The 25657-nt window shown below is 44.3% G+C and overlaps 1 protein-coding gene across 3 annotated transcripts in view; it reads left to right on the forward strand.

Moving 5' to 3' along the window:
* ZFYVE19 (zinc finger FYVE-type containing 19) overlaps positions 1–25657 on the forward strand; it is a 33648-nt gene that overhangs the window by 1200 nt on the left and 6791 nt on the right. For all 3 annotated transcript variants that reach the window (XM_053271415.1, XM_053271423.1, XM_053271430.1), the window contains 8 exons: positions 242–387; positions 1519–1640; positions 3607–3660; positions 11913–12073; positions 13503–13648; positions 16363–16477; positions 20582–20788; positions 23519–23598. In XM_053271415.1, the coding sequence (XP_053127390.1) occupies positions 334–387; positions 1519–1640; positions 3607–3660; positions 11913–12073; positions 13503–13648; positions 16363–16477; positions 20582–20788; positions 23519–23598 (939 nt within the window). In that variant the 5' untranslated portion in view covers positions 242–333. The remainder of the gene's footprint in view (positions 1–241; positions 388–1518; positions 1641–3606; positions 3661–11912; positions 12074–13502; positions 13649–16362; positions 16478–20581; positions 20789–23518; positions 23599–25657) is intronic.

Here is a 25657-nt window from a genome sequence, read left to right on the forward strand (position 1 = left end):
GACGGAGACATTATGCTTGGTGTTATGCTTTTCCTAGCTTTGAAATGTCACAAGTTATTAATTCACTATGTCACATATAACAATTACTGTTATTACTAAAGCTTTCAATGCAACGATTATGCAAGGACTAGACTTTCATTTCTCCTTTGACTGAATGTTCCCATAGTAAGGCATATTTTCAGTGATCCACCATCAATATTCTAGAACTGTACTCCTGTCTTATTCATTCTTTCTCTGAAAGAGGAAGAAAACTGGGATAGCCACATACAAAAAGGATCGAGTGTTTCAGTCTATGCTTTTGTGAGAACTGAGCCTCCAGTCCTGTCTGATGTGATGGATAGCAGATGTTATGGCTGTGCATCAAAGTTTACGGTCTTCAAGAAACAGGCAAGTTGTTCATCTCTACTGCATGATCTTTATGTCAGCAATGGAAGCATCTACCTTTACATCCTCTTTGTCTTGAGAAATGAGGACAGTTAAATTTGGAATTCTCTTCCAAAGTAGTCCACTGGAGCTTGCGCCTCCACTCATTTTTGTGATTTTTGTGTCTAGAGCAGTAGTTGGTCAATTTTAATTTTTTTCATGATGTCTTAGCTGTTGTGTAACTCCACCTGCACCTACTGGGGAAAGGATTCTGGCAAGTTACTTTCTCCTAACCTCAGTTATCTGTTTAACTGTAACAATCATGGTTTATTGGGGCTCAGAGAATAGTTTGAATATAGGATTTCTTTCTGAACTAGGGGTTATGGCTTTCATACTTAAACCTTGTCACGGTCACCATTTACATTATCTTGGGATGTAACACCAAAATGACTATAGGCTGGAAAAGAGCAGGCGGCAAGGAGAACTCATGGTGGTTTAAAGTAAAATTAAACAAGTTCTAGTAAGAACAACTCAGGTATTGGAAAATGGAGTGGGGTGGTAGTCTGTAGTTGGTGAGGAACCTGTGACAGCACTACACACAGCTTATTAGACAAGGTTAAAAACTGAATTTGTATATTAGAAAGTGTTTGGACATAAAGTCTAAGTGTTTACTGCTCAGGTAAAGAGATCTTCCCCAACTAAATTACCCCTGCTAACTTGGCAAAGTGGCACCTTTTTAAGGTGGTGTTTCTCTTTATTTAGCAGGGGAAGAGTAACTGGGCCTATCCACCCCCAGGACAGTACCTCCAGTGATTGTTACTGGTGTCTATCTTATCTTTCTTTTGAATTGTGAGGCCTTTGGGGACAGGGATCCATCTAATTTATTTGTTATTTCTCTGTGTAAACCACCCTGAGCCATTTTTGGAAGGGCGGTGTAGAAATAAAATAAATAAATAATAAATAAACTATTGTCGGTAGATATCCAGAGCAAATACAAGTCCACTGGACAGTGCATCAGTTAATTTGCACAACATGCAAATTATTTGCAAGCTAGTTTGCATAACATGGATTTGGAGAGCTTGAATATGGCAACCCTGCACATAGATGTCTCAGTGTTCCTGCTAAGAGTGCGTGCTTTCTTTCTTCCTTTCTCAGTGTGGATGCAAGAATTGTGGCCGAGCATTCTGCTCCAGCTGTCTTGGATTCAGTGTCATTGTTCCACGTTGTGGAAACACTCAACAGAAGGTGTGCAAACGATGTCATGGGGAGTTAACCAGGTAATGCCAGAGCTGTGGTTCTTACTGATGCATTTCAACAGGGGTGTGTGTCTCAGTTTTGCTTATTAGGGTAAGAATTGGTGAATTGCCACTTCAGCACCCCTACATTGACTATATGCTGGAACTATTGGTGACTATAACTATAACAATGACTATAGTCAGAATATATAGTCAGAATTGGTGAATTGCCACGTCAGCACCCCTACGTGTTAGCTGGGGGAAAGAAACTGCTTCTCACACAACAACTTGGTCTGTGAGTTTCCTATCCAGTGCTGCAATTGTCTGGAAGCATCCAGAGATTCCATCGCTAGGTCCAAGTACCACACAGCCAAAACCTAGTCTTCTTGGGGCTCGGATCTAAAAGTGTTTAACTTTCATAGCTCTTAGGGTGACAATATTACATTTCTAATGTTAATGTTTAGTTCTCCGAGCTAATATGATCTAGTCAATATCAAAGTGGACTTAGATCTAGGAGACTGGAGTTCACTCCTCTCCTCTGCTAAGGGTGAATTTTGTGGCCTTGGGCAAGTCAGCTTCAATTTCTCCCTTCTGCAACATGAAAATCATAGTGCCAGCTTCTCAGGGTTATGGTCAGGATGAATGCAATGCAGGTGGCTAAATGCTCTGCAAACTAAAAGGCAAATAGTAGTATTAGCTGTTCTAATTGAACCCTAAGAAATGGATTGGTCCCATTTCTTCAAGCCTCATCTCGTATCTTGCTCGCCCTGTGCCATCAGCAGCCTGGATGGCAGTCTGAAGAGCAGGGGCTGGAGAATGGAAGGAGAGCCCTCTCACCACTTCATGTAAGCCACCCTCCTCTCAGTTGTCCTTCATAGTAAGCCACAGGCTCTTCCTACCTCCAGCTTTCCGGTCATTATAGCAATGGGCTCTTGACTATATTTATTTAAGAATTCTAACAATTGTCTGGCATAAAGTCAGAATTAGCTAATAATGCTAATCTATGTAACTTATGTTACATTTATTAGGTTTTATAGCAATGGAATTTGGAATGTTCTAATTTAGTTCCCATGCTTGTTTCATATTACTACCTCTTGTGTTATATTGTAATAACCTTACTGTGACATAATTCATTGCTTATCCTGAAACTGCAATGAGGCATTTCCTAGGAGAGAAGAGCTGGTCTTGTGCTAGCAAGCATGATTTGTCCCCTTAGCGAAGCAGGGTCCACCCTGATTGCATATGAATGGGAGATGATGTGTGAGCACTGTAAGATATTCCCTTTAGGGGATGGAGCTGCTCTGGGAAGAGCAGAAGGTTCCAAGTTCCCTCCCTGGCATCTCCAAGATAGGGCTGAGAGAGAGTCCTGCCTGCAACCTTGGAGAAGCTGCTGCCAGCCTGTGTAGACAATACTAAGCTAGATGGACCTATGGTCTGACTCAGTATATGGCAGCTTCCTGTGTTCCTAATTAAGCCTTCCTAGTATCTCTGGATTAAGACAACTTGGTTTGTTAGTCTATTGTTTGTGTTCCCCTCTTTAACTGTTTGAGTGCAGACCTGAACTCTGCTGTATGATCTTGTACTTCCAGGAATGGAAATTGTGGTCTGATGCTCAGGCCTCATTCTCACAAATAGAAGATGAGGAGGTAAATCTGCTTTTTGGATAGTTTCTATTTGGACAGCAGGTGGGCATTCTCAGGACTGAGTGTTTCCCCATACAAAACCCAAAACAACTCAAACCTTTGCATAGAAAACTGGCATGTCAGGGAAAAGGCTAGACTCCTTCTTCCTAACATCTCATTTTCTATATGTAGGAATGTGGCTTTTTTGTTTACCTGGAAGCGATCCAGGTAGGTTTACCACTCCATTTGCTCTTTTTGGAACTAAGTCTAGGTGTCATAAGGCTTTTAATAGGACTCAAGATGAGATAGGACCATAACTGAGGATATTTCCTGCCATTTGAGGGCTTCATGTTTGGCCTTTTTGACACTTCTTATCTGCTTTTCAGTGGATCACCTCCGTCAAATGCAGCTAAATGGTCACCACCGGAGAACTATAAAAAGTGAGTCCTAATAATAACCTAGCTTTTTCGTTCGTGTGTGTGTGTGAGATACAGACTCCTGTTTCTTTTCTAAATTGGACTGAGGCCATTAAATTGCCATCTGTATAATTTTGTGTGTATGATAGGATTTTTATTTATTTATTTTTGCATTTATATACTGCCTTTCGTTAAAAGACAACCCCAAGGCGGTTTACAAAAATTAAAACATACAATAAAAAAGGCAATAAAAACATCAAGCTAAAAATATATATAAAAACAGGCATAAAAACAATACAACAGGTAAAAACACACAGAAGCAGCAGTAAAAACGATTATGTAAAAGCCTGGGTAAAAAGCCAAGTCTTTACAAGCTTTCTAAAAGCCGTGATGGAGTCCGATGAATGAATGGCCACTGGGAGAGCATTCCAGAGTCTAGGAGCAGCAACAGAGAAAGTCCTGTCCCAAGTGCACGACAGCCGGGCCTCTCTCATTGTCGGCAGCCGGAGCAGGGCCCCCTCAGATTTGAACTAATGTAGAGGAGGAAAGATTTGGATTGCTTTCTGAACCTAGTCAATAGTAATTTTGCTACTACTATGAGCCCCTGGTGGCGTAGTGGTAAAACTGCCGCCCTGTAACCAGAAGGTTACAAGTTCGATCCTGACCAGGGGCTCAGGGTTGACTCAGCCTTCCATCCTTCCGAGGTTGGTAAAATGAGTACCCAGAATGTTGGGGGGCAATATGCTAAATCATTGTAAACCACTTAGAGAGCTTCCAGCTATAGAGCAGTATATAAATGTAAGTGCTATTGCTATTGCTATTGCTATTGCTATTGCTATTGCTATTGCTACTGAAGTAGGTGTTCTCATTTCTTAGAGGCGTGGCTGTGCTTCTCCACACAAACCTATTTCACTCAGTGAGAGAAATTTAGTTTTTCGTAGTGTATTACTGTATAGTTCTCCCCTAAACTGCATGATCTGGATCAAGATCTATAAGAATGGGTAATGCATCCTTCTTATGAGATCCATAAGAATGGGTAAGGACCCTTGCGGTAGAATGCTGCAGCTCATCAAGGTGACCAACCCTGCCCCTACGCCTACAGCATGCTATTTAAAGGTGGTCTGGGCGCCTGTTCTTCAGTTCTTTTCCGACCGCGGTTGCGTTCAATCCTCTTGGCTATTGCTCCTCATTGGTTAAGTTTTTCTTTCTGAGTTCATCTGCAAAATAAAATATATCAGACTATTTATTGGTTTTGGCTTGGAAACGGCTTCCGGACTTTGCTGGTGTTTTTTCGAATTTGGAACGGACTTTGACTACGAATTGGGATATCCTTAAAATTGCTGAGGAGAAATGGAGCTTCAGGAGGTGCACAGGCTGTAATGTCAAGCTTCCCTCAAAAGATCTCCATGACCTGTGCTTGATCTGCCTGGGAGAAGAACACAATGTCTCCTTGTGCAAAATTCAAAAGCAGACAAGAAAAAATCAGGCCTTGTGGCTTCACGCTGCCATTTATGGTGAAGTGCTAAGTCCTTCAACATTGGGGGAACCCCATCCTGTGACCTCATTGTTGACTTCAAAAACTTCGATGTCTGCATCTAAACCTCCTCCTACAATACCACATCCATTGACATCAGTCTCGACATTGGCATCGTTTCAAATTCCAAAGATCTCTTCGAAGTCCACTCCCCCTTCAACACCAGAGTGTTCAAGTTGAAATGCAAACAGTCGGGATTGGAGGATGATTCTTCTTAGAGACCAAAGAAATCCCAAACAGTGGATTTGACAAGGGACAGGACACCATCAGACCTACAGACCCTGCCCTTGAAATCCTCAACGTCTGATGTCAGGGTTGACTGACATCGCTCAATGTTGAGAACTTTGACCTCAAAGTAAAAGGAAAAACCAACATCGGAAACGCTGGGAGTCCTTGATACTGACTGCATATCAACACCAAGATTGTCGATGTCAAGGGCACGCTCTCTGTCTCCAGCTCCCACTCTAATAAACTCTTCACCTCCATTGACACCTACATATTGTCAAGAGACCCCTTCAGTATCAACCCAAATTCCATTGACTCCAAAAGCACATGTTCCATTTTTGACTTTAAACGTGCTGGTGCTGTCATTGTCGAGGTTGATGACTCCATGATGCCAAGCCCAGATACCAACTTACCAATGCCAAGGATGAGGACATGAATGCGGTATCAGATTCTACCACTGCCCACACCTTACTTTCAGTACTCGATTCCAGCTCCAGCACTCCCTCGGTATCCACGTTTAAAGGTTTTCCTCCACAATCATCTGAAGCGGGAACTCCTAGGGAATCAGTTGCAGCACAGTCCTTGGTCCACCGTACTAAAACACCAGGTACACTAACTGCTGCCCATTTGAGAGACTGATCACCATGGCATACATGTGGCTTCGCATATTCATCAGCTGTGGGGGCGACACTGGCATCGGCACCTATGGGGACTAAATCTCCCAGTTTCCCTTACAGTTTTCAAGAGGACCAGCCCTGGAAGTCCTCACAAATAAACCATATCTACTGCTAATGACAGTGATGACTCCAATCTGTACTGTACATACCCTGGTTGGAGGTGATAATTTAGTCATGCCATAACAACCTGCAATTAGAACTGTTTCGGTGGCAACATAAACGGCTGCCTGGCCCCCTGTCAAAGTTTTAAAAGATACAGCTGCACAGACTGTTTACAAAAGCCTGGAGGTTGGGACACAAACACTTAGTATTCCCACCCTGCTGAAAACAACTACTATTGAGACACAAACATATGTACCACTTTCTGTGTCTCACTCACGTTCTGATCATCAGGGCTCTTCTGACTTTGAATCCAATCCAGATGACCCAGATAACAGGGTGGCTCGTCCAGTTGATGTGCCTCCAACTACCCACATCTCCCCTAATGAGGAAATGGAAGTGTATCACCGTCACATTAGGGAGATGTCTAAAGCGCTAGTTGTCTATCTCAAATCCGAACTAGCCGCTATTGATGACCCTGTCTATAATTTTATGAATAAGTCTGAGTCAACTCAGCTCATGGCCCTGCCTGTTCTCCCAGACATTTCACAGGCTGCACAATGTACATGGGAGGTAATACACACCTTAGCTCCCAAGTCTAAGTGACTGGAGAGTTTATATTGGATTCAGGCAAAAGACAGTGAGTATCTTCTTAAGCATCCTGTTCCTAACTCCCTAGTCATCGACTGTGCCACTTCTTCGTCCTCTAAGTCTGGTCACCAACATACTATACTTGCAGACAAAGAGGGGAGAAAAATGGATTTTGGGGGGAGAAAGATTCATTCCACCTCATGCCTATCTGTTAGGATAGCAAACTACCTGACGTGCACTGCAAAATACACCCATGGCTTATGGGAAGATCTACAAAATGCCCGGAGATCCTCTCGCCAGAAGAATTTAAAAAGCAATTCCAGGAAACGTTGGATAAATCAGCGGCACTTACCCGCCAGCAATTGAGCACTGCCAAACACCTGACCGAATCTCACTCGCACTCCTTGGCAGCCGCATCCCCCCCTACAGAGGCATGTCTGGCTTCGTTCCACCAACCTGCAGAGCAATATGAAAGAAAAAAATGAGACTTACCTTTCGATGGTAAGGGCCTTTTCAGTGAGGACGCCAACTCCATGACGTAGAAAATAAAAAAATCTAAATTCACTGCCACAACTTTCACTGTGTCAGCATCTACCTCTTCCTACGACTCCAAATACCATTCTTATTTGAAACAGAAGTCCACATTCAGACAGCAGGAGCGCCATGACTTTGGGAAGCAGTACCAACCTTATAACAAACGTCCTTTTCACGGCAAGGGAAAGTCAAATCAACCCGACGTACGAAGCAGACTGAGCCTCAAAAACATCTGAGGTTCAGATCCACCCACTGTCACCACTACACTCCTCCCTTTTCCTGCCATTGGGGGCCACAACATCTTGGCAACTGAGGGACAACACCAATCTCACAAACTCTATTCTTCTGCCAGTGTCCAACATCAAGCTGGCGCACCATGCCCCTGCATGGCACCACATAACATCGGACTTCTGGGCCCTGAAGATAATATTTTCAGGCTACGCCATAGAGTTTAGAACAACCCTGAGATTTACAAAGATGAGGTTCACAACCCTCCCAAGCATTATCAGAGGAAGTGAAAGAGCTTTTAGCCAAAGAGGCTTTTGCCCCGGTACAGTGGGTGCACAGACAGGAGAGGTTTTACTCCCATTACTTCCTGATCTCAAAGAGGGATGGCAGCATATGACCTATCATGGATCTACACTACCTGAACAAATTTGACCATGTGAGAAAATTCTGCATGATGGCATTACAATAGATCCTACCTCTTCTATACCAAGAGAACTGGCTTGTGATGCTGGATCTCAAAGATGTGTATTTCCACACTGGCATCAGGTCATGACACAGAAAATATCCAAGGTTCACAGTAGGAAATCAAGTGTACTAATACGCAGTCTTACCCTTCAGACTTGCCACTGCCCCCAGGGTATTTACAAAATGTATAGCTGCAGTGGTAGCTTACCTGCAGACCCAGGGCATATTGGTCTATTCATACCTGGACAACTGGCTCCTGACTTCCAAAGACAAAGAAGAGTTACGTTCTCAGATGAAATATGTACTATCTCTTCTCCAAGACTTGGGGATCCAGGTCAATTGGAAAAAATCCAAACTGGAGCCAGTTCATGTTATCAACTATATTGGAGCAGTCCTGGACACGGAGACCATGAAGGCATACTTACCTCGGATATGCTTCCAGTGCGTCAGGGACCTGGTTCTCCATTTCCAGCAGCATCCATCTCAACCGGCCTGACTCATTCAAAGACTCCTAGGTCTTATGCATTCAGCAACACAGTGGTACAATATGCCCAGTTAAAGATGTGCAAGTTACGTTAGTTTCTATCAGTCTTTCGCCTGAATGTGGATCGTCAAGGCATACATCTAGTGCTCCCAGATCAAATTCTATGCTCACTTACCGGGTGGTCAATGGGCAGAAATCTGCTGGAAGGGATTCCTTTTCAAATGATTCCTATCTTGTTAACAGTGGATGCCTCTGCTAGGCTGGGGGCCCCACTGCGGAACACATCAGATCCAAGTGGACCCTTCAACTAGCACAATTACAGGTGAAACTCGGAAAATTAGAATATCGTGCAAAAGTCCATTAATTTCAGTAATGCAAATTAAAAGGTGAAACTGATATATGAGACAGACGCATTACATGCAAAGCGAGATAAGTCAAGCCTTAATTTGTTATAATTGTGGTGATCATGGCGTACAGCTCATGAAAACCCCAAATCCACAATCCCAGAAAATTAGAATATTGCATGGAACCAAGAAGACAAGGATTGTAGAATAGAACAATATCGGACCTCTGAAAAGTATACAGTGCACTGTGCTTGATTGGCCAGCAAACTCGCCTGACCTGACCCCGTAGAGAATCTATGGGGCATTGCCAAGAGAAGGATGAGAGACATGAGACCAAACAATGCAGAAGAGCTGAAGGCCGCTAATGAAGCATCCTGGTCTTCCATAATACCTCATCAGTGCCAGAGGCTGATAGCATCCATGCCACGCCGCATTGAGGCAGTAATTGCTGCAAAAGGGGCCCAAACCAAGTACTGAATACATATGCATGCTTATACTTTTCAGAGGTCCGATATTGTTCTATTCTTCAATCCTTGTCTTCTTGGTTCCATGTAATATTCTAATTTTCTGGGATTGTGGATTTGAGGTTTTCATGAGCTGTACGCCATGATCATCACAATTATAACAAATTAAGGCTTGACTTATCTCGCTTTGCATGTAATGCGTCTGTCTCATATATCAGTTTCACTTTTTAATTTGCGTTACTGAAATTAATGGACTTTTGCACGATATTCTGATTTTCCAAGTTTCACCTGTATATATCAAATTTCCTGGAGCTTCTGGCTGTCTTCAAAGCAATGAAGCCTTCCTACCACTTCTACAGGAAAAAGTTGTACAAGTGTACAACTTGCCACTGCCCCCAGGGTATTTACAAAATGTATAGCTGCAGTGGTAGCTTACCTGCAGACCCTTGCCTACATCAACCGTGGGGGAGTAACAGTGTCTCAAAGTCTTTGAGCACTTGGCCTACAGTTATGGCATGGGTGCATCCAGCATCAAGTCTGTCTGATGGCCATACACATAAAGGGCCTAGACAACATCCTGAAGGACGACTTGAGTTTCCCCACAACAACAGCACGAATGGGAAATCAAGACAAAATACATTACACCTCTCCTCATGAGTTGGATACAACTAACTGTAGATTTCTTTGCCACCTCAGAGAAGACAAAGTGCACTCGTTTCTGCTCCAGGGCAGGTCATGGCATGTGATCACTGGGGGACGTTTTCCAGCTGGATTGGCAGCAGGAGATTCCGTATATGTTTCCACCAGGACTGTTGATCAGCCGAGTGGTTGCCCGCCTTCTGACTGCCCCAACATTAGATATTCTAGTGACTCCATGGTAGCCAAGACAACAATGGTTTCCACAGGGACTCAAACTGTCATGGAACAAGCTACCAGAGGCTACCACAAGAGGTTAAAATACATATACCATCCAGACGTTCTCTCACTCCGCCTAACAGCATGGTGAATCGGCTTTTGAGTAAAATCCTTCTAAACCAAAGGAAGTCATCCACCAGACTTAATTATAAATGCAAATGGCTCCATTTCAAATCCTACTCAAGGATGCATGGTTTTCATCCTATCCAGGCCACAATCAAGGATGTTCTCCCCTACCTGACTGATTTGAAATCATAAGGACTGGCAAATGTATTTTTGAAGGTGCATCTAGCAGCGCTATGATGGATGGAAAGACTTTCTTTTCATACCCAGATAGTAAGCCAGGTGTACAAGTTCAAATCCCCATTCAGCCATGATACTTGCTGGGTGACTGGGCCAGTCACTTTTCTCTCAGCCTAACCTACTTCACAGGGTTGTTGTGAGGAGAAACTTAAGTATGTAGTACACCACTCTGGGCTCCTTGGAGGAAGAATGGGATATATATATGGCTTTCCTAAAAGGTCTTGTGAATTTGTGCCCACCCATTTACACACCCATTGGAGCATGGAGCATATCCTTTGTCCTTTTAACTTTGACAAAGGATCCATTTGAACCTGTGGACTCTGCCTCTGTCAAGCTAGTAACTTTGAAAAATGCCTTCCTACTGGCCATAACTACAGCTAGACACATTAGTGAACTGACAACTTTGTGGATAGATTCACCATACACCAGAATTTATCCTAATAAAGTGCTATGCATATGGACTTGGACTTTCTACCCAAGGTGGTGTCCAGCTTCCACCACAACCAGGACACTGTGCTCTCTACGCTCTTCAGGAGTCCATCCACCCCTTTAGAACACAGACGCCTGAAGCAATCAAGACCCACTCTACCCATATGCCTACGCTTCTTCAGCTGCACACCTATTGGGGATAACCTTCACGAGCATCTGTAAAGTTGCAACTTGGTCCACTGAGTTACCTTTCATGAAACATTACGCCATAGATGTGCGCTCTGCTGCTGAGGCAAGCTTTGGGAGAGGTGTTTTGAAGCTGGTGTTACAATAGCTACTACTGCATCCTCCTCCATTGGGAGCTAGCTAAACACCCATTCTTGGGGATCTCGACTGATCTCGATCTGGATAACAAGTTGCTCACCTGTAACTATTGATCTGGTAGAGATCCGTCAACATCCATAAGACCATCCGAACCACCCCTCTGGAGTAGTACTACACTATGTGCATTCAGAGTGTGCATGCTATTCTCTTTCAATGATGATCTCGCCTGATTCCGGATGGTCGTCCAAGAACTGAAGTACAGGCGGCCAGCCCGCCTTTAAATTGCACGCTGCAGGCATGGGGGCGGGGCTTGGTTGCCTCGACGAGCTGTGGCATTCTACTGCAACGGTCCTGTGCAGGCTCATTACCCATTCTTATGGATGTTGACCGATCTCTACCAGATCAATAATTATAGGTGAGCAACCTGTTTTTTCTTAGGATTGGTTCACACGTGTGTGTGTGTGTGTGTGTGTGTGTGTGTGTATGTATGTATGTCTGTTGATTGCTCATCACTGCATGATTGCAACTGAATGTGTGAACTGACATGGAAAATATTTGATACATATATACCTTTTAGGAAGACTGCCTCACAAGGTAGTGAACAACACAAGCAAATATAAAAAAATAATTCTTAAAAGTGTGTTTTCTTCCTTTTTACAGGCGTGTAGCAGCCTTTGAGGCCAAGCAGAATCAGACACAGGCCCTTCAAAAAGGTTCCATGAAATCCCCAAGCCAAACAGACTCCAGATATCTAGGGTTGTCGAAAGAGGACCAAGCTATAGCTGAAAGACTGGAGAGGCTCAAGAAGAAAGCAAAGCCTAGTGAGTTTTACCTTACTTAAGAGCTCTTTGTGCTGCTTCAGACATAACATAAAACGAAGCTTAAAAAACTAATCCCCACCCACTACTTGCAAACAGCAGGGAGAGGATGGTATCCGCATTTGACCCATATACATGTTCTTTGAACAGGATGGGAAAGAAGATGGCACAATTTTGGATTAAACCTTATCTAAACAGTAAGGTTTTTCTCATGCATTTTATGCAGTTTCCTGAGCATAGACTTCGAAACGCTTTCTGTATAGATTCAGAGGCAGTCTTATTAAATGCGGTGAGGCAGTCATCTCAGGTGGTGGATTATAGGGGTGCCGATTTGACCCTTGCAAGGGTCAGTTTTGAAGGGGGCTGGTCCCCAGCCGTGGCATGAGGAAGGTTGTAATGGGTGCTTTGCCTCAGGTGCCAGAATACCTTGGGCCACCCCAGTAAGATGGATGCATTGTGTCTATAACGGTGTACATCGAACCAATATATTTGATAGTGAGAGCTGTGTGTGTTTGCACTGTGCTGTCAATGTAAACCAGAAAATCCAGACAAGACCTTGTCCCCAGGCGCCTACAGTTAAAGTATTGTATTAGTCTCACATGTCTGTTTTTGCATGATACAGTTTTATGTCATACATTTCTGCGTAGAATATGTTTTGTATGTATTTGTAGTATGTTCTGGGTTCATTACATCATTGTGTACAGAAGGTTCTTCCCTTCCTTCTGTAGTTCTCTTAGCTACTGCTAGAGACTGATCCTTTTGTCTGCAGCTGCTGAAAGAAAGAGTCTGAGAGAAACCAGCTTCTAATTTTGTCTGCCTAAGTTCAAGGTCAGGTGTTAACCAGCTTGCATCTGGGAAACTTAAGCTGAACTGTGTATATTTAGTGTGCTCATGGTATCACCATGCAAGAGAAGAATTTGGTGTTTGGCAGACATTATAAGAAAGCGGAGCCTCTGCATTATTATTTTTTAAAGCTAGTTTCTAGCCCATAAGGTTTTTAAGACAACATTTCTTGATGTGTGGGGAGTGTCTGTTGAAACCTCAGAAACTAGTCAGAGAGCAGATGGGCAGAGCATCCAGTGGTCAGTAGGTGGAGCTTCAGTACTCTGAATAACTCTTTGTTCCACCTCTACAGTACCAGACAATTAGTAAATTGTTGCCTGATTATCTGGTTTTTTTCAATAGCAGAACTTGGATTCTGAGGGCCTGAATGCACACGGCCCTAGGGAAGTGGGGAGGGGAAACCTTGTACCAATGTCACATATGGTCCTTGGTATCTTCTGGCTCTATTCAATATAATGAGTGGAGGGAGATATACCTGGTCATAGGATATTCTGTTTCTTACAGAGAGGAGTTTAATGTCAGGAAATGAAGCTCTTTCCCAAAATGTCTTTTGGTCCCTGTTAGTAAGTAAGTTTCTTCTGAATTGCAGAGTCTATCCCATCTCAGGCCGAGATAGAGGCGAGGCTGGCGGCACTGAAAGATGATGCAACAAACCCCATCCCATCCACCCAGGAAATGGAAGACCGTCTGGCTGCTTTGCAAGGCAGACCCCTTCCCTCCACAGCTCCCAGACCAGTAAGATTCCCTTCTCCTTTGGTATTTCATTATGTCACAAGAGCTGTCTCTAGAGATTTCAGAAGTGTTGTCAGTCTCTTCCAAACTAAGTTTTTCCTCACAAGAAAATGTCCATAGGCTTTTGAGCACTTTCTTGTCTGACAGACCAGAAATAAGAATGAAGATTCCTGAGGGGGCCTTGACTGAGGCCACTTCCAATTTGTTTCTAGAAACACTTCCTCTTTGAGGAAAGGTATTAGGAAGCTTTATAGTTTGTTCAGTGCTTTTAAAACAGTTCATCATATGAAGGCAAGACATTTAATCAAAGAAATAACACAGTCCAGCAGTATTATTTCCTCAGTTCTGTCACTGACTCTCGTTTGCTGACCTAATAGTTAAATAGTAACGACAAACTTCCAGACTAACCACTGCACAAAGCAGGAGAGGCAATTTTCTGGTGATCTCCCCCATCCCATTCTCCCCCCCCCCCTGCAGCTGCCTGTGCCTCCCAGTTGCCTCTCCCCCTTCATGCAGAGGAAACCCTGGTGCGTCAACAGAGGGTTAGTCTGGACATTACCCACTAATAATAGTATTACATTATTTCCACCCCCCTCCACACACTCACTCACTCACCGTCTGTCCTTTCTGTCCCAAGAAACATGTGCCTACAATTTGTTATGGAAGATATTTGTATTTTATTTTGTGAGCCACCTTGAGGGCTTATGGAAGTTATTTTGGGGATATCAAATATTGAGTGGACTGAGTGAGAAAACAAATAGGATAAAAGATGGTTACCAAAAAAACCCCAAAACCTTGTTCATTCTCTATGTACACAGGTCAAAATTGTATACCTTCCAATTATATTAAATTCTGGAAATATATTGGAGGTTCTCTGGATGTTTGGATTTTAGGTTTCTGACTGCAGGGCTGCTGACAAGGTTAAGCTTTGTATTTAGACATTATGCTGTATCTGCGTTCAGATGGATGTGCTCAGACACATGCTTCTGTGTGAACGTAGAATATAGATACCAAATGTACTGCTTGGTTCTAATCCTTGAAAACTGATGCTACAATAAATTTTTTAGTCTTTAAAGTACCACGTGTCTGAACATAAGATTGAAGAGGTCTTTGGGTTGGCACAAAAGAGTGGAGATGTCCTGAAGCTATTTGGATGTTTTGGATTTGTCATGGTTGAATTATCTGGACCCTTTTCAATCTGGCTTCCATCCCGGGTATGGGACTGAGACTGCCTTGGTCAGTCTAGTGGATGACCTACGCCGGGAACTAGACAGGGGGAGTGGTTCCCGGAACCCTGTTGGTTCTGTTGGACCTCTCGGCGGCTTTCGATACCATCAACCATGGTATTCTTCTGGGCCGCCTCTTGAGTATGGGAATCGGAGGTACTGCATTGCAGTGGTTCCGGTCCTTTCTTGGGGGGAGGGTCCAGAAGGTGGTGCTGGGGGACTACTGCTCGGCTCCGTGGCCACTGGCCTGTGGGGTCCTGCAGGGTTTGGTCTTGTCCCCCATGCTGTTTAACACCTACATGAAACCGCTGGGAGAGGTCATCCGGGGACTTGGACTGAGTTGTCAGCAATATGCGGATGACACTCAGCTCTATCTCTCCTTGTCATCTGATCCTAGGGAGGCGGTGGATGTCCTGAATCGGGGGCTGGAGGCCGTGATGGGTTGGATGTGGGATAATTAACTGAAATTGAATCCAAACAAGATGGAGGTACTATTGATCAGTAAGAGAGCCAATCGGGATGAGAAGACTTTACCGGTTCTGGATGGGGTTGCACTCCCCTTGAAGGAGCAAGTACGCAGCTTGGGGGTACTACTGGACCCGGCTCTGCTTTTGGAAGCTCAGGTGGAGGCGGTGGCCAGGGGTGCCTTTGCACGGCTTCGGCTAGTGCACCAGCTGCGTCCCTTTCTTGAGAAGGCAGATCTGGCCACGGTTACCCATGCCTTAGTCACGTCACGGCTGGATTACTGTAACGTGCTCTATGTAGGGCTGCCCTTGAAGAATATCCGGAAACTGCAGCTAGTGCAAAACGCGGCAGCTAGGGTTTTGTTCAGAGCTGCCCGGTGGGAGCACATCACACCCATCCTGAAAGAGCTGCACTGGCTGCCAGTTCGTTTCCGGATCCAATTCAAGGTGCTGGTTTTGACCTTTAAAGCCCTTAACAGTTTGGGCCCGGGGTATCTGAGGGACCGCCTGTTCTCAAGGGTTGCTGCCCACTTGACAAGGTCATCTGAGGGGGCTCTGCTCCCGGGTGCCTACAATGAAGGAGGCTCGTCTGTCGTGCACTCGGGACAGGGCCTTCTCTGTTGCTGCCCCCAGACTTTGGAATGCTCTCCCAGTGGCCATTCGCTCCTCTGACTCCATCACAGTTTTTAGAAAGCTTCTTAAATCTTGGCTTTTTACCCAGGCTTTTACATGACTGTTTCTACTGCTGCTTCTATGTGTTTTTACTCATTTATAGTTTTTATGCTTGTATTTTATAGTTTTTAAATTAGATTTGTTTTATATTTTTAGTTTAATATTTTAATTGTCATTTTTATTGTATGTTTTTAACTTTTGTAAACCGCCTTAGGGTTGTTTTTAATGAAAGGCAGTATAGAAATTCAACAATAAATATAAATAAATTTGTTTTAGTCTCACAATTTTGAACTCCTCATATATTGCTCATATAACACTTTAATCTCTCTCTCTCTCTCTCTCTCTCTTTTGTTAGGTACACCAGCACTCTTATACCAGGACACAAGTGGAGCAGTCCGATGACCTGCTGAACCAGATGGCAGAGGAAGTTGGCATCGATGAGAGTGTCAGCTCAGGAGTTTCACCTCAAGGTTCCTCATTGTTCTAATTCCATCTCTGTGTTTTCAGAGTAATGTAGGAGTAGACATTCATGTTGAAAAGTGCACCGCTTTGTGTTTCAACATATACAGAAATGCCCATTACTATATAATCACTAACCCAAGCACAGGTTGCCTCCTGCATGTAGGTCAAGGTTGAATTATCTTTTTATTGTCTCTTTTTCTCCAGTTAAAATGGGGTTCTTTGGATTATTTCCATGTGCAATTCTCTCTGTGGCAATCCCCTTACTAGTCATTGTCACTATCTATCTATCTATCTATCTATCTGTCTATATCTCTAAGGTGTACCTGTCGCTAATCCCATGCGTGGTAGCTCTCGTGAGAGTTGGGGAAAGAAAATGGCAGCAGGCGGGGAAGAACTAGAGGCGCAGATGCTCTGCACCCTGCCCAGCTAGTTATTATTGTTGTAAATATTTCTATACTGCTTTTAAACAAATTCACAAAGCCAGTTACATAGTAGAAGGAATGGAAGCATGAGGAAATGTCTCTTTTCTCAGAGGTTCAAAATCTAAACTGTGCTATGCTGGGTTGAACTGAGACCGTTGCTCTCCCCCTGCTAAATATAAAGAGAACTACTACTTTGGAAGTTGCTTCTTTGCTCAGTTAGCAGGGATAAAATAGGGGCCTAGCACTTTGGGCACACCTGTGAAGTTGAAATTGAAGTTTTGAATATATAATTTTCACTGGTGGGTGGGGCAACTATTCCTGTCCTACAGTGTGGTTTTTTGTCTTTGCCGTTTGCATGGCAGGGATAAATCCCAGCAGCTCAAAGCTGAATCAGCTTTCAGTCTTGCTTCTCCCACTATGCTTCTGAAGGGCTATTCTCTTTAGGTGCCCTGTGTATATTTATGCATATGTCCTTCATCTTAATTATTTATTTATTTATTTATTTATTTGGAGAGGGAGCATTACAAACCACTGTAAAACTGTTCTGGGGATTGAAGGGGAGGGACTGGTATATTGCTAACCAATCTGTGCTATCCACAGCTGGCATTTTGCTGTAAGCTTGTAGAACGGGCCAGTATGGAGGAGAGCTGGTCTTGTGGTAGCAAGCATGCATTGTCCCCTTAGTAAGCAGGGTTTGCTCTGGTTTGCATTTGAATGGGAGACTACATGTGAGCACTTTAAGATCCTTAGGGGATGGGGCCGCTCTGGGAAGAGCACCTGAGGTTCCAAATTCCCTCCCCTGGCTTCTCCAAGATAGGGCTGAGAGAGACTCCTGTCTGCAACCTTGGAGAAGCCACTGCCAGTCTGTGTACTGAGCTAGATGGACCAATGGTCTGATTCCATATAAGGCAGCTTCTTATGAAGAAAAACTCTGCGCCAGCATGCTGAAATGATGTTTGAGGGTTGGGGATCCTTAGTGAGAGAGATTAGGGGGGGACAATTACAGTTGAGATGACCAAAAATCACCTCTCTTTCCCTTTTGCAACAGAAAATCCTTGCTCATGGGCACAGGCTTGGTCTGGATGTTAGCTGGTTTCCACCCCCACCCCACATCATGACCCTGGAGAGGGAATACGCACTTCCAAACCAGCCTACTCCTCTACATCTGTCCACCCTGGACCATATCTAGCTTGTAAAAATGACCACTTTCCTGGCTACCTGTGGTTAGGGAAGAATTTTGACTGTTCTTAAAACTGAATGTCAGCCACAGTAGACATCTTATTCAAATGGAAATGTGGGATGAACTATTTTAAAAAATAAATAGATGGCATCCAAGCAGGGAACTCATAAGTTGGGGTTTTTCTTTTTCGACCACTCATGTACAGTATAGGTAGGTATGTGAGTAGCTTTTCTGGACGTACCTGTGCATGATAGGATAATGCAGGTGTGTGTCTTTTTCTTCTCAAGGACTACATGGATTCTGCAGCTGCACAAACCTTGCAGACCTGTAGAAAAATTCCTAGGCTCTAGATGGGAGCCTTTGTTCCTTCTCTTGCAATATTGGTCTGAGAGAAATATAGAGTATTTAACTGAGCTCGGATCTGCATGAGGGAATCGCTGCCTTTTAACATTTAACAGCCAGTGTGGTGTAGTGGTTAGAGTGTTGAACTAGGACTGGGATGTCTCCTATTCAGCCATGAAACTCACTGGGTGACTCCGGGCCAGTCACTTGTGTCTCAGTCTAACTTTGCAGGGTTGTTGTGGTATTAAACATAACCATGTATACGGCTCTGGGCTCCTTGGAGAAAGAGCAGAATATAAATGTAATAAACTTACAAAAATAAACTTTCTTACATGGATTCATGCTAAACAGACTCCAAACTGCACGTAGAAGTGGCTGCATGATCCTGAATACTTTACTTCTCTTCCTTATGGAAGTGGCCCTGTGAAAGTGTCAGGATTTTTTGTTTTCACATTTGGTCCTGAAAGGGTAGACTTGAAAGAAACAAAATAGGAATTGCAGCATAACTGCTGCTGCTATTTTCACATCTGGGCCAAACTTCTGTGCAAAACATTTGCTATACAATACAAACAACTTTGCTATATATACCACATGTTACTAGAATCAAGTTGTATCCTGCATTGTGTTATGTTTGCAAGTGTCCTTATTTTCTTTCTTTGGCTGCATGTTTAGGTTAGTCCAATAACACCTCTTGTGGTTTCATACGCATTCTTGTAGATCAGTCTATGGGCTACTTCATTAAGCCTGTTGTTTAGACCTAAGCTTGCTTGTTTTTTACTGAATAAACTAGCTGATCCGGCACAGAGCATCTGTACCCCTAGTTCTCCTTGTCTCTCCCCCCATCTTCATTTTGTCTTCAGCCCCAGTCCGTTCTCCCCCTCCCAGTTGACTTTCTCTCACTGCCGGCCCTCTGGTGCTTTCCCTCACCACTGGCCTGGCTGGCGCTTTCCCTCATCACCTGCTGGCTGGCTTAGCCACCTCTTTCCCTCCCTGCTGGCCAGCCTGGCCGCCGTTCGCCTGTCCCCACCCCTATCCGGCAACTGGTCATGAACTCTCGCGAGAGCTGCCACACATGGGATTAGCGACGAGTACGTTAGAGAGAGAGAGAGAGAGAGAGAGAGTAGCTGTGTAGGAATCCAGTTCAGTACCATAGCAAGGGCAAAGTTAAAGTGCTCCTTCCTCCATGCCACATTCCTGATCTTGCTCCCACCCCTACAACTGCTGCTTATTCCGTTAAAAAGTGCATGTCAGGCCTAATAATAGGTTAAATGTAACATATAGTTTGGTAGGGATGTGCACAAACTGGTCCGCAGGCCATGTTAAGAGGCCTGTGAACCGGTTCGCAGGTGGCCCGGTCCGGCGGTCCAACGCTGGGGGGGGGGGTGTGTATCTTGCTTTAAGGGTAGAGGGGTTGTACTTACCCCTCCCGCCACTTTCCCCCCTCCGGCACTCCATTTTTTAGTGAAATTTTCAGGGTGGCAGCGTTCCTCCCTGCCGCCCCTGCCCCGTTGTTGTTGTTACATTTTATATCCCGCTCTTCCTCCAAGGAGCCCAGAGCGGTGTACTACATACTTAAGTTTCTCTTTCACAACAAGCCTGTGAAGTAGGTTAGGCTGAGAGAGAAGTGACTGGCCCAGGTTTACCCAGCTAGTATCATGGCTGAATGGGGATTTGAACTCAGGTCTCCTCGGTCCTAGTCCAGCACTCTAGCCACTACACCACGCTGACTGCTAAAAGCGGAAGTAACTTCCGTGCATGCGTCCACTGCTGACACACGCGCCGCACAGCGTGTGTGACGTGTGCGGCGCATGCGTGTCAGCGGCTGGCGCATGCGTGGAAGTTACTTCTGCTTTTAACAGTCAACAAGGGGGCAGGGGCGGCAGGGAGGAATGTTGCCGCCCCGGAAATTTCACCAAAAAGTGGAGTGCCGGAGGGGGAAAGCGGCGGGAGAGGTAAGTACAAACCCCCCCCCCTGCCCTTAAAGTGAGACACCACCCCCACCCTGGTACATCCCTATAGTTTGGCTCTGTCTCACCACTTAATAGTAAGCAATTTTGTGGTTGACATTTTGATATTTGGTCTGTGATGTAAGTTTCACACATGTGGGTCATCATTTGATGTTGTGAGTATGACGTGTGTCTGTGCCAACTTTATCTCCTGCTTTCTAGAAGTTAACACACAGATTTTGAATGACTTAAACCGAAATGATGGTATCGCCAACATTGCCGATCTGGATCCCAAACAATTGGATGAGGAGAAGAACAGACTCCTGGCAGAGGCAGCTACTGAGCTGAGGGAGGAGAACACAAGGCAGGAGAAGATTCTAGTAGTGGCCAAGCGTCTGGCAGCACTAAGAGGCCAAGACCCTGAGAAAGGTGTGTCACAGGGATAGAGCTGCTTTATTTCCTTGGGAAAAGTTAATCTTTATTAGAATACTGGAACTGAGACATAATTTTCAACTGCTTCCTGGTGCTAGGATTGTAATCCTTTTAAAACCAGCTAATTAATATGGGTGAATAGCTTTGGGCTGTCTGGTAGGAGGAAGTCTGTCAGGTTTCACAAGCAAAATTGTGAAGACAAAGGTCTCTTTGCCTAACCTGCTTAGGGACAAACTCAGTACACAGCTATGTCTCATCTTTTGTAACAATCCTACTCCTTCATCCACACTAGGGATGTGCATGGGACCGGCAGGGGCTGGTTTGACAGCAGGGTGGTGGTAGTTTTAAGGGCAGGGGAGGATGCATCCCCCACACATTTCCCCCGCTGGCGCACGATTCCCTAAATCCCGTCAGGGCAGCAGCGTACCTCCCTGCCACCCCATTCCAACGTTTGGAAGTAGTAGCTGCGACCAGACATTCGCAAGTGCGACGTGCACACGCAACGTGCACAGTCGCAGCTACTATTTCCGTTTACTTTCGGACAATATCAGAGCAGGGCGGCAGCAAGGTATGCTGCTGCCCCAATGGGCTTTTAGGGAATCGTATGCCAGTGGGGTAAGTGCATCATCCCCCACCCTTAAAGCCACCCCTACCCCCACCATCGAACCTTCAAGCCGGCTAAGGTTCGAACCGGTTCGGAGGCCCATAAAAGGACCTCCGAACTGGTTTGTGCACATCCCTAATCCACACAGGTACCTTATTGTAGAATATCTGCATTGGGTTTCATAGGAAGCTGCCTCATACCAAGTCAGTCCATTAGTTCATCCAGCTCAGTACTGTTTATGCTGACTGACAATTTCAGATGGGTTATTTCTAAGCCCTAACTGAAGATGCCAGGGATTGAATTTGAGATGTTCTGTATGAAAAGCTGATATCTTTTACTGAATCCTTCCCCTTTTATTGTAACACTTTAGCTAACCCCAGCTATTAGAAAATATAGCAGTCTGCATTATTAGGCCAAATGCACTCTAGCCCTATACCCCCTCTGACATCACCAGTTTTGTTCTTTTGCGATCTACTGCAGTTGCCAACTGACTGTGGTGGTGGTGAGGGGAAGCACTGGTCTGACTCACCTATTTGTCTGCGTGATGTGCAGAAATCAGCATGTAAAGCTTTTCACAGCATAGAGACAAGCTTGGTCTGCACATCAAGCTGCTGCTAATGGCACCTTCAGTTGGAAGGTTTGCAGCTCTCATGACTAAAGCTGGAGCAGGCCTTACCTACACTGATTACCAAAAATGAATGATCCCTTGACCTGAAAAATTACAGTGGACTTCAGAATGCTGGCACTATAGGTAGACACACTTCTGGGTTCCTATCATAAAGAGGAATCCTATTTGAAATCCCTATCTGAGCAAGAATGAAGGAGACCTGGTAAGTTGCTGGGAAAACAGGGAGGAAGTTGGTCTTGTGGTAGCAAACATGAGTTGTCTGCTTGCTAAGTGGGGTCCCCTCTGGTTTGGATTTGGATGGGAGACCACATGTGAACACTGTAAGATATTCCCCTCATGGGATTGATTGATTGATTGAAAATATTGATACCTTGCCCCTCCAGTGCACTACTGCTTGGGGGATGGAGCCGCTCTGGGGAGAGCACCTGCATGTTTGCATGCAGAAAGGAAGTTCCCTCACTGGCATCTCCAAGATAGGGCTGAGAGAGACTCCTGCCTGCAACCTTGGAGAAGCTGTTGCCCAGTCTGTGTAGACAATACTTAGCTCGATGGACCAAGGGTCTGACTCGGTATAAGGCAGCTTCCTGTGTTCCTATTGTTTGATGGGAGAATATGAGAGAGCAAGGAAGAAGAGGGTGAATTACGAGCTTTCCTGAGCCCAAGGGACTGGGCAGGCCTTCCTACTTTGGAATGGCATGAAAGTGATTAGGCAAGGGTGTACAAGTTTTTGGAGTACAAGGGTTCATGTTGCCCATCTTTTTTATTCTCTCTTCAGCTTGTCAGAGACCAGAAAGAAACAAAAGATTGTGAGCCATGTAAAAGACAGGTCAGCACATGAAGGGTCAGTGGCTGACATTCTAACAGTAGGGAGCAGTGTTCCTTCTAAGGCACATGTGTGTGTGCACTCACACATTTTTTGATGTCCACTCAATTCATTTTAGACCCCACTCAGGTTGAATCAAGAAGTCCCCACTCTGAATACATGTGCGCGCACAATGCCTTGATACTGCTACCCAGAACAAAACTCATTCAGCACACAGATGAGAAAAATTAGGGAGTATACTGGTGGGGAGTCATAGTGCAATGTGCAAACTGCCTCTGCAGCATTTAGTAGTGCAGAGTAGTGCTGAATGGGGGATGGAGCAATTTTCACGAATATCCCACCACTACCCCCTGAAGCACTCCCTGCAGTCTGTCTGAAAGTAGGTCTCTGAGGGTTTCACAGTGCTCTAGGACCTACTTTTGGATTGCAGAGAGTTTTTCCAGGTGATGCGCAAAAACCCTGGCATGTGCAGCATGAGCCTACATTGCAAACTGCCTCCACAGCATTTTGTCAGATGCTGTGCCTCCACATAACTGTGCCTCCACATTATTAGTCAGAAAGTCAGCCAGTCTGTTCAGCTGAAGGCACATCATGTCTCCAGTACCACAGGATTATGAGAGGCTATTCTGATGTACAAGATTATTGTCAATTTTCTTTGTGCCCTCCTCCCAGTTACTTTGGATGACTACAAATTCCCCAATAGTGATGAAGAAATGGAGGAAGAAGAGGCCATTCAGAGAGTTCTGAAACAGGTCCAGTTACCTTTGCATTATTAATCCCGTGCTCTCGATTCCTTTTCAATATCTCTGGTTTCTCATCCACCTAGGCAAGGATTAACCATGTCCAGATTTTTTATTTTTGTACTAATTCTTTCCTCAGGGTGTATTTTCAAAGATTTTCCCATAGTGGTATTCTCTTCAGCAGTCACTCAATAAATCTTAGTCAATTTCATTATTAGTTTTAGTTGGTTAATTGATTCAGTTAAACTCACATGTGAGTAAAAGCAGCAGTTCTGTAGCAAAAAAGCATATTTTGTGTTTAGATAAGAAGCAAGCAATTTTCTTGCATAATCTGAATTGTTTTTTACTACAACCCCAAACGGGGATGCCCAAATGGGGGCAGGGGAGAGAGCTAGACACGGAAGGGGGGCTTGGGGTGAAATCTGCTTCCTCCTGCACCCCATGAGCCATGCATGGGAATAAGATGCATATACAAGTACAAATCCATGTCTTGATTCCTACTGATCAAGGTTTCTAGCACAAAATTCTAAAACTAGCCTGCATACGTGCATAAAGAACTGGTTAAAGAGACGGGCCTTCTCAATTGCTGCCCCAAGATTGTGGAATGCGCTCCCTACTAAGATATGATCCTTCCCATCTCTGGCTATTTTTAAGAAACCTCTGAAAACCCATCTTTTCACCCAAGCTTTTTCAGCTTTTAAAAATTTGTAGGTTTTAATTTTGTGGTTGATTTTAAATTGTTGAATTGTTTTAAATTTTTATATGTGTTTTAATTGTTTTCTCTAACTGTTAACTACCCAAAGACGAAAGTTTGGGCAGTAGATAGAGGCAGCGAATTAAATACTCTTATTTTCCCGGTGAAGAATGCAGAGGCCAACCATAGGAGATCATTTTTAATGTTCGTAACTTTACTTGCTGCTGTTGAACTACTAGAAGTCCAAAACCCTTGCCAGTCTCCTGCAAATTGCCCAGATATCGACTTAGATCCTGATTTGCTTTCTGTCCACCCCTGTGAATAAAAAATTCATGGATACTGTTGCTCCTAAATTAGGGAAGGGTGAATGCCTGTTTTTAGATGTAGCTTATAATTTAATGGCGGACGTTCTGCACGGTGAGCTGTGCATCAAAGAGAGATGCAAGCTTGCTGCTTCAATAGTGCTCAACAGCTTGTCAGTGCTCCCTTGTGAAGGGGGGGGGCTTCGTGTGAATGACATCGTGCATCATCGCTGCTGCACCAGACTCCCACTGGGCATGATGGGAATAGATGGCAGCAGCAATTATGCACAGCATCGTTCTCACATAACTCCACCTTTGTTAGGAGCACCGATGGGCTGGTGAGTGCTGTGGAAGCAGGAAGCTTGCATCCCTCTTGGATGCATACCTCACTGCATAGAATGTCAACCATTGTTATTGAAAGTATTTGTTTTCATAACCATTCCTTTAAAATCTGTTACTCAATGAATTGATGACATCGTAATCAAACCATTATTATTTTTATTAAATATTTATATATTTAATATATAATATATTTTATTTTTGGTAGGGCAAAAGTAAAGAAAATGGTTTCCTGTCCCTAAAGAACTCACAATCTAATGTCTTAATTGATTAACCAATTACTCAATTAAACATCAAAGTCCTAATATTTTGCACTTTGGCTTGTGGGAGAGAACTATGTAATTCTTGTGGAGTGCTTCAGATTCATTAGCATGCTGCTTTTTATGCCACTACAGCTGTGGGGGGCAGGGGTTAATGAGTATAACTCTGGGGCAAAGTACTTTGCAGTAATCTGTAAAGTACTTTGCATATCTGTTTCAGGTGATTAAAGACTTTATGGAAGGGATGGGAGGGGTTATGTCAGGCCTGCTCAACAGGCTCCCCAGCTGTTTTTGGACTATAACTCCCATAATCCCCAGCCACAGTGGCCAATAGCCAGGGATTATGGGAGTTGTAGGCAAACATCTGCAGGAGGGCTAAAGTTGAGCAGCCCTGGGTTATGTGTATAATAAAAGAGCCTACATACAAAAACTGGTCTGGTTTGTAAATGCCACAAGTAGTTAAAACACACACCCAA

The sequence above is a fragment of the Hemicordylus capensis genome, chromosome 1 (assembly GCF_027244095.1).
Source record: "Hemicordylus capensis ecotype Gifberg chromosome 1, rHemCap1.1.pri, whole genome shotgun sequence".
NCBI lineage: Eukaryota > Metazoa > Chordata > Lepidosauria > Squamata > Cordylidae > Hemicordylus > Hemicordylus capensis.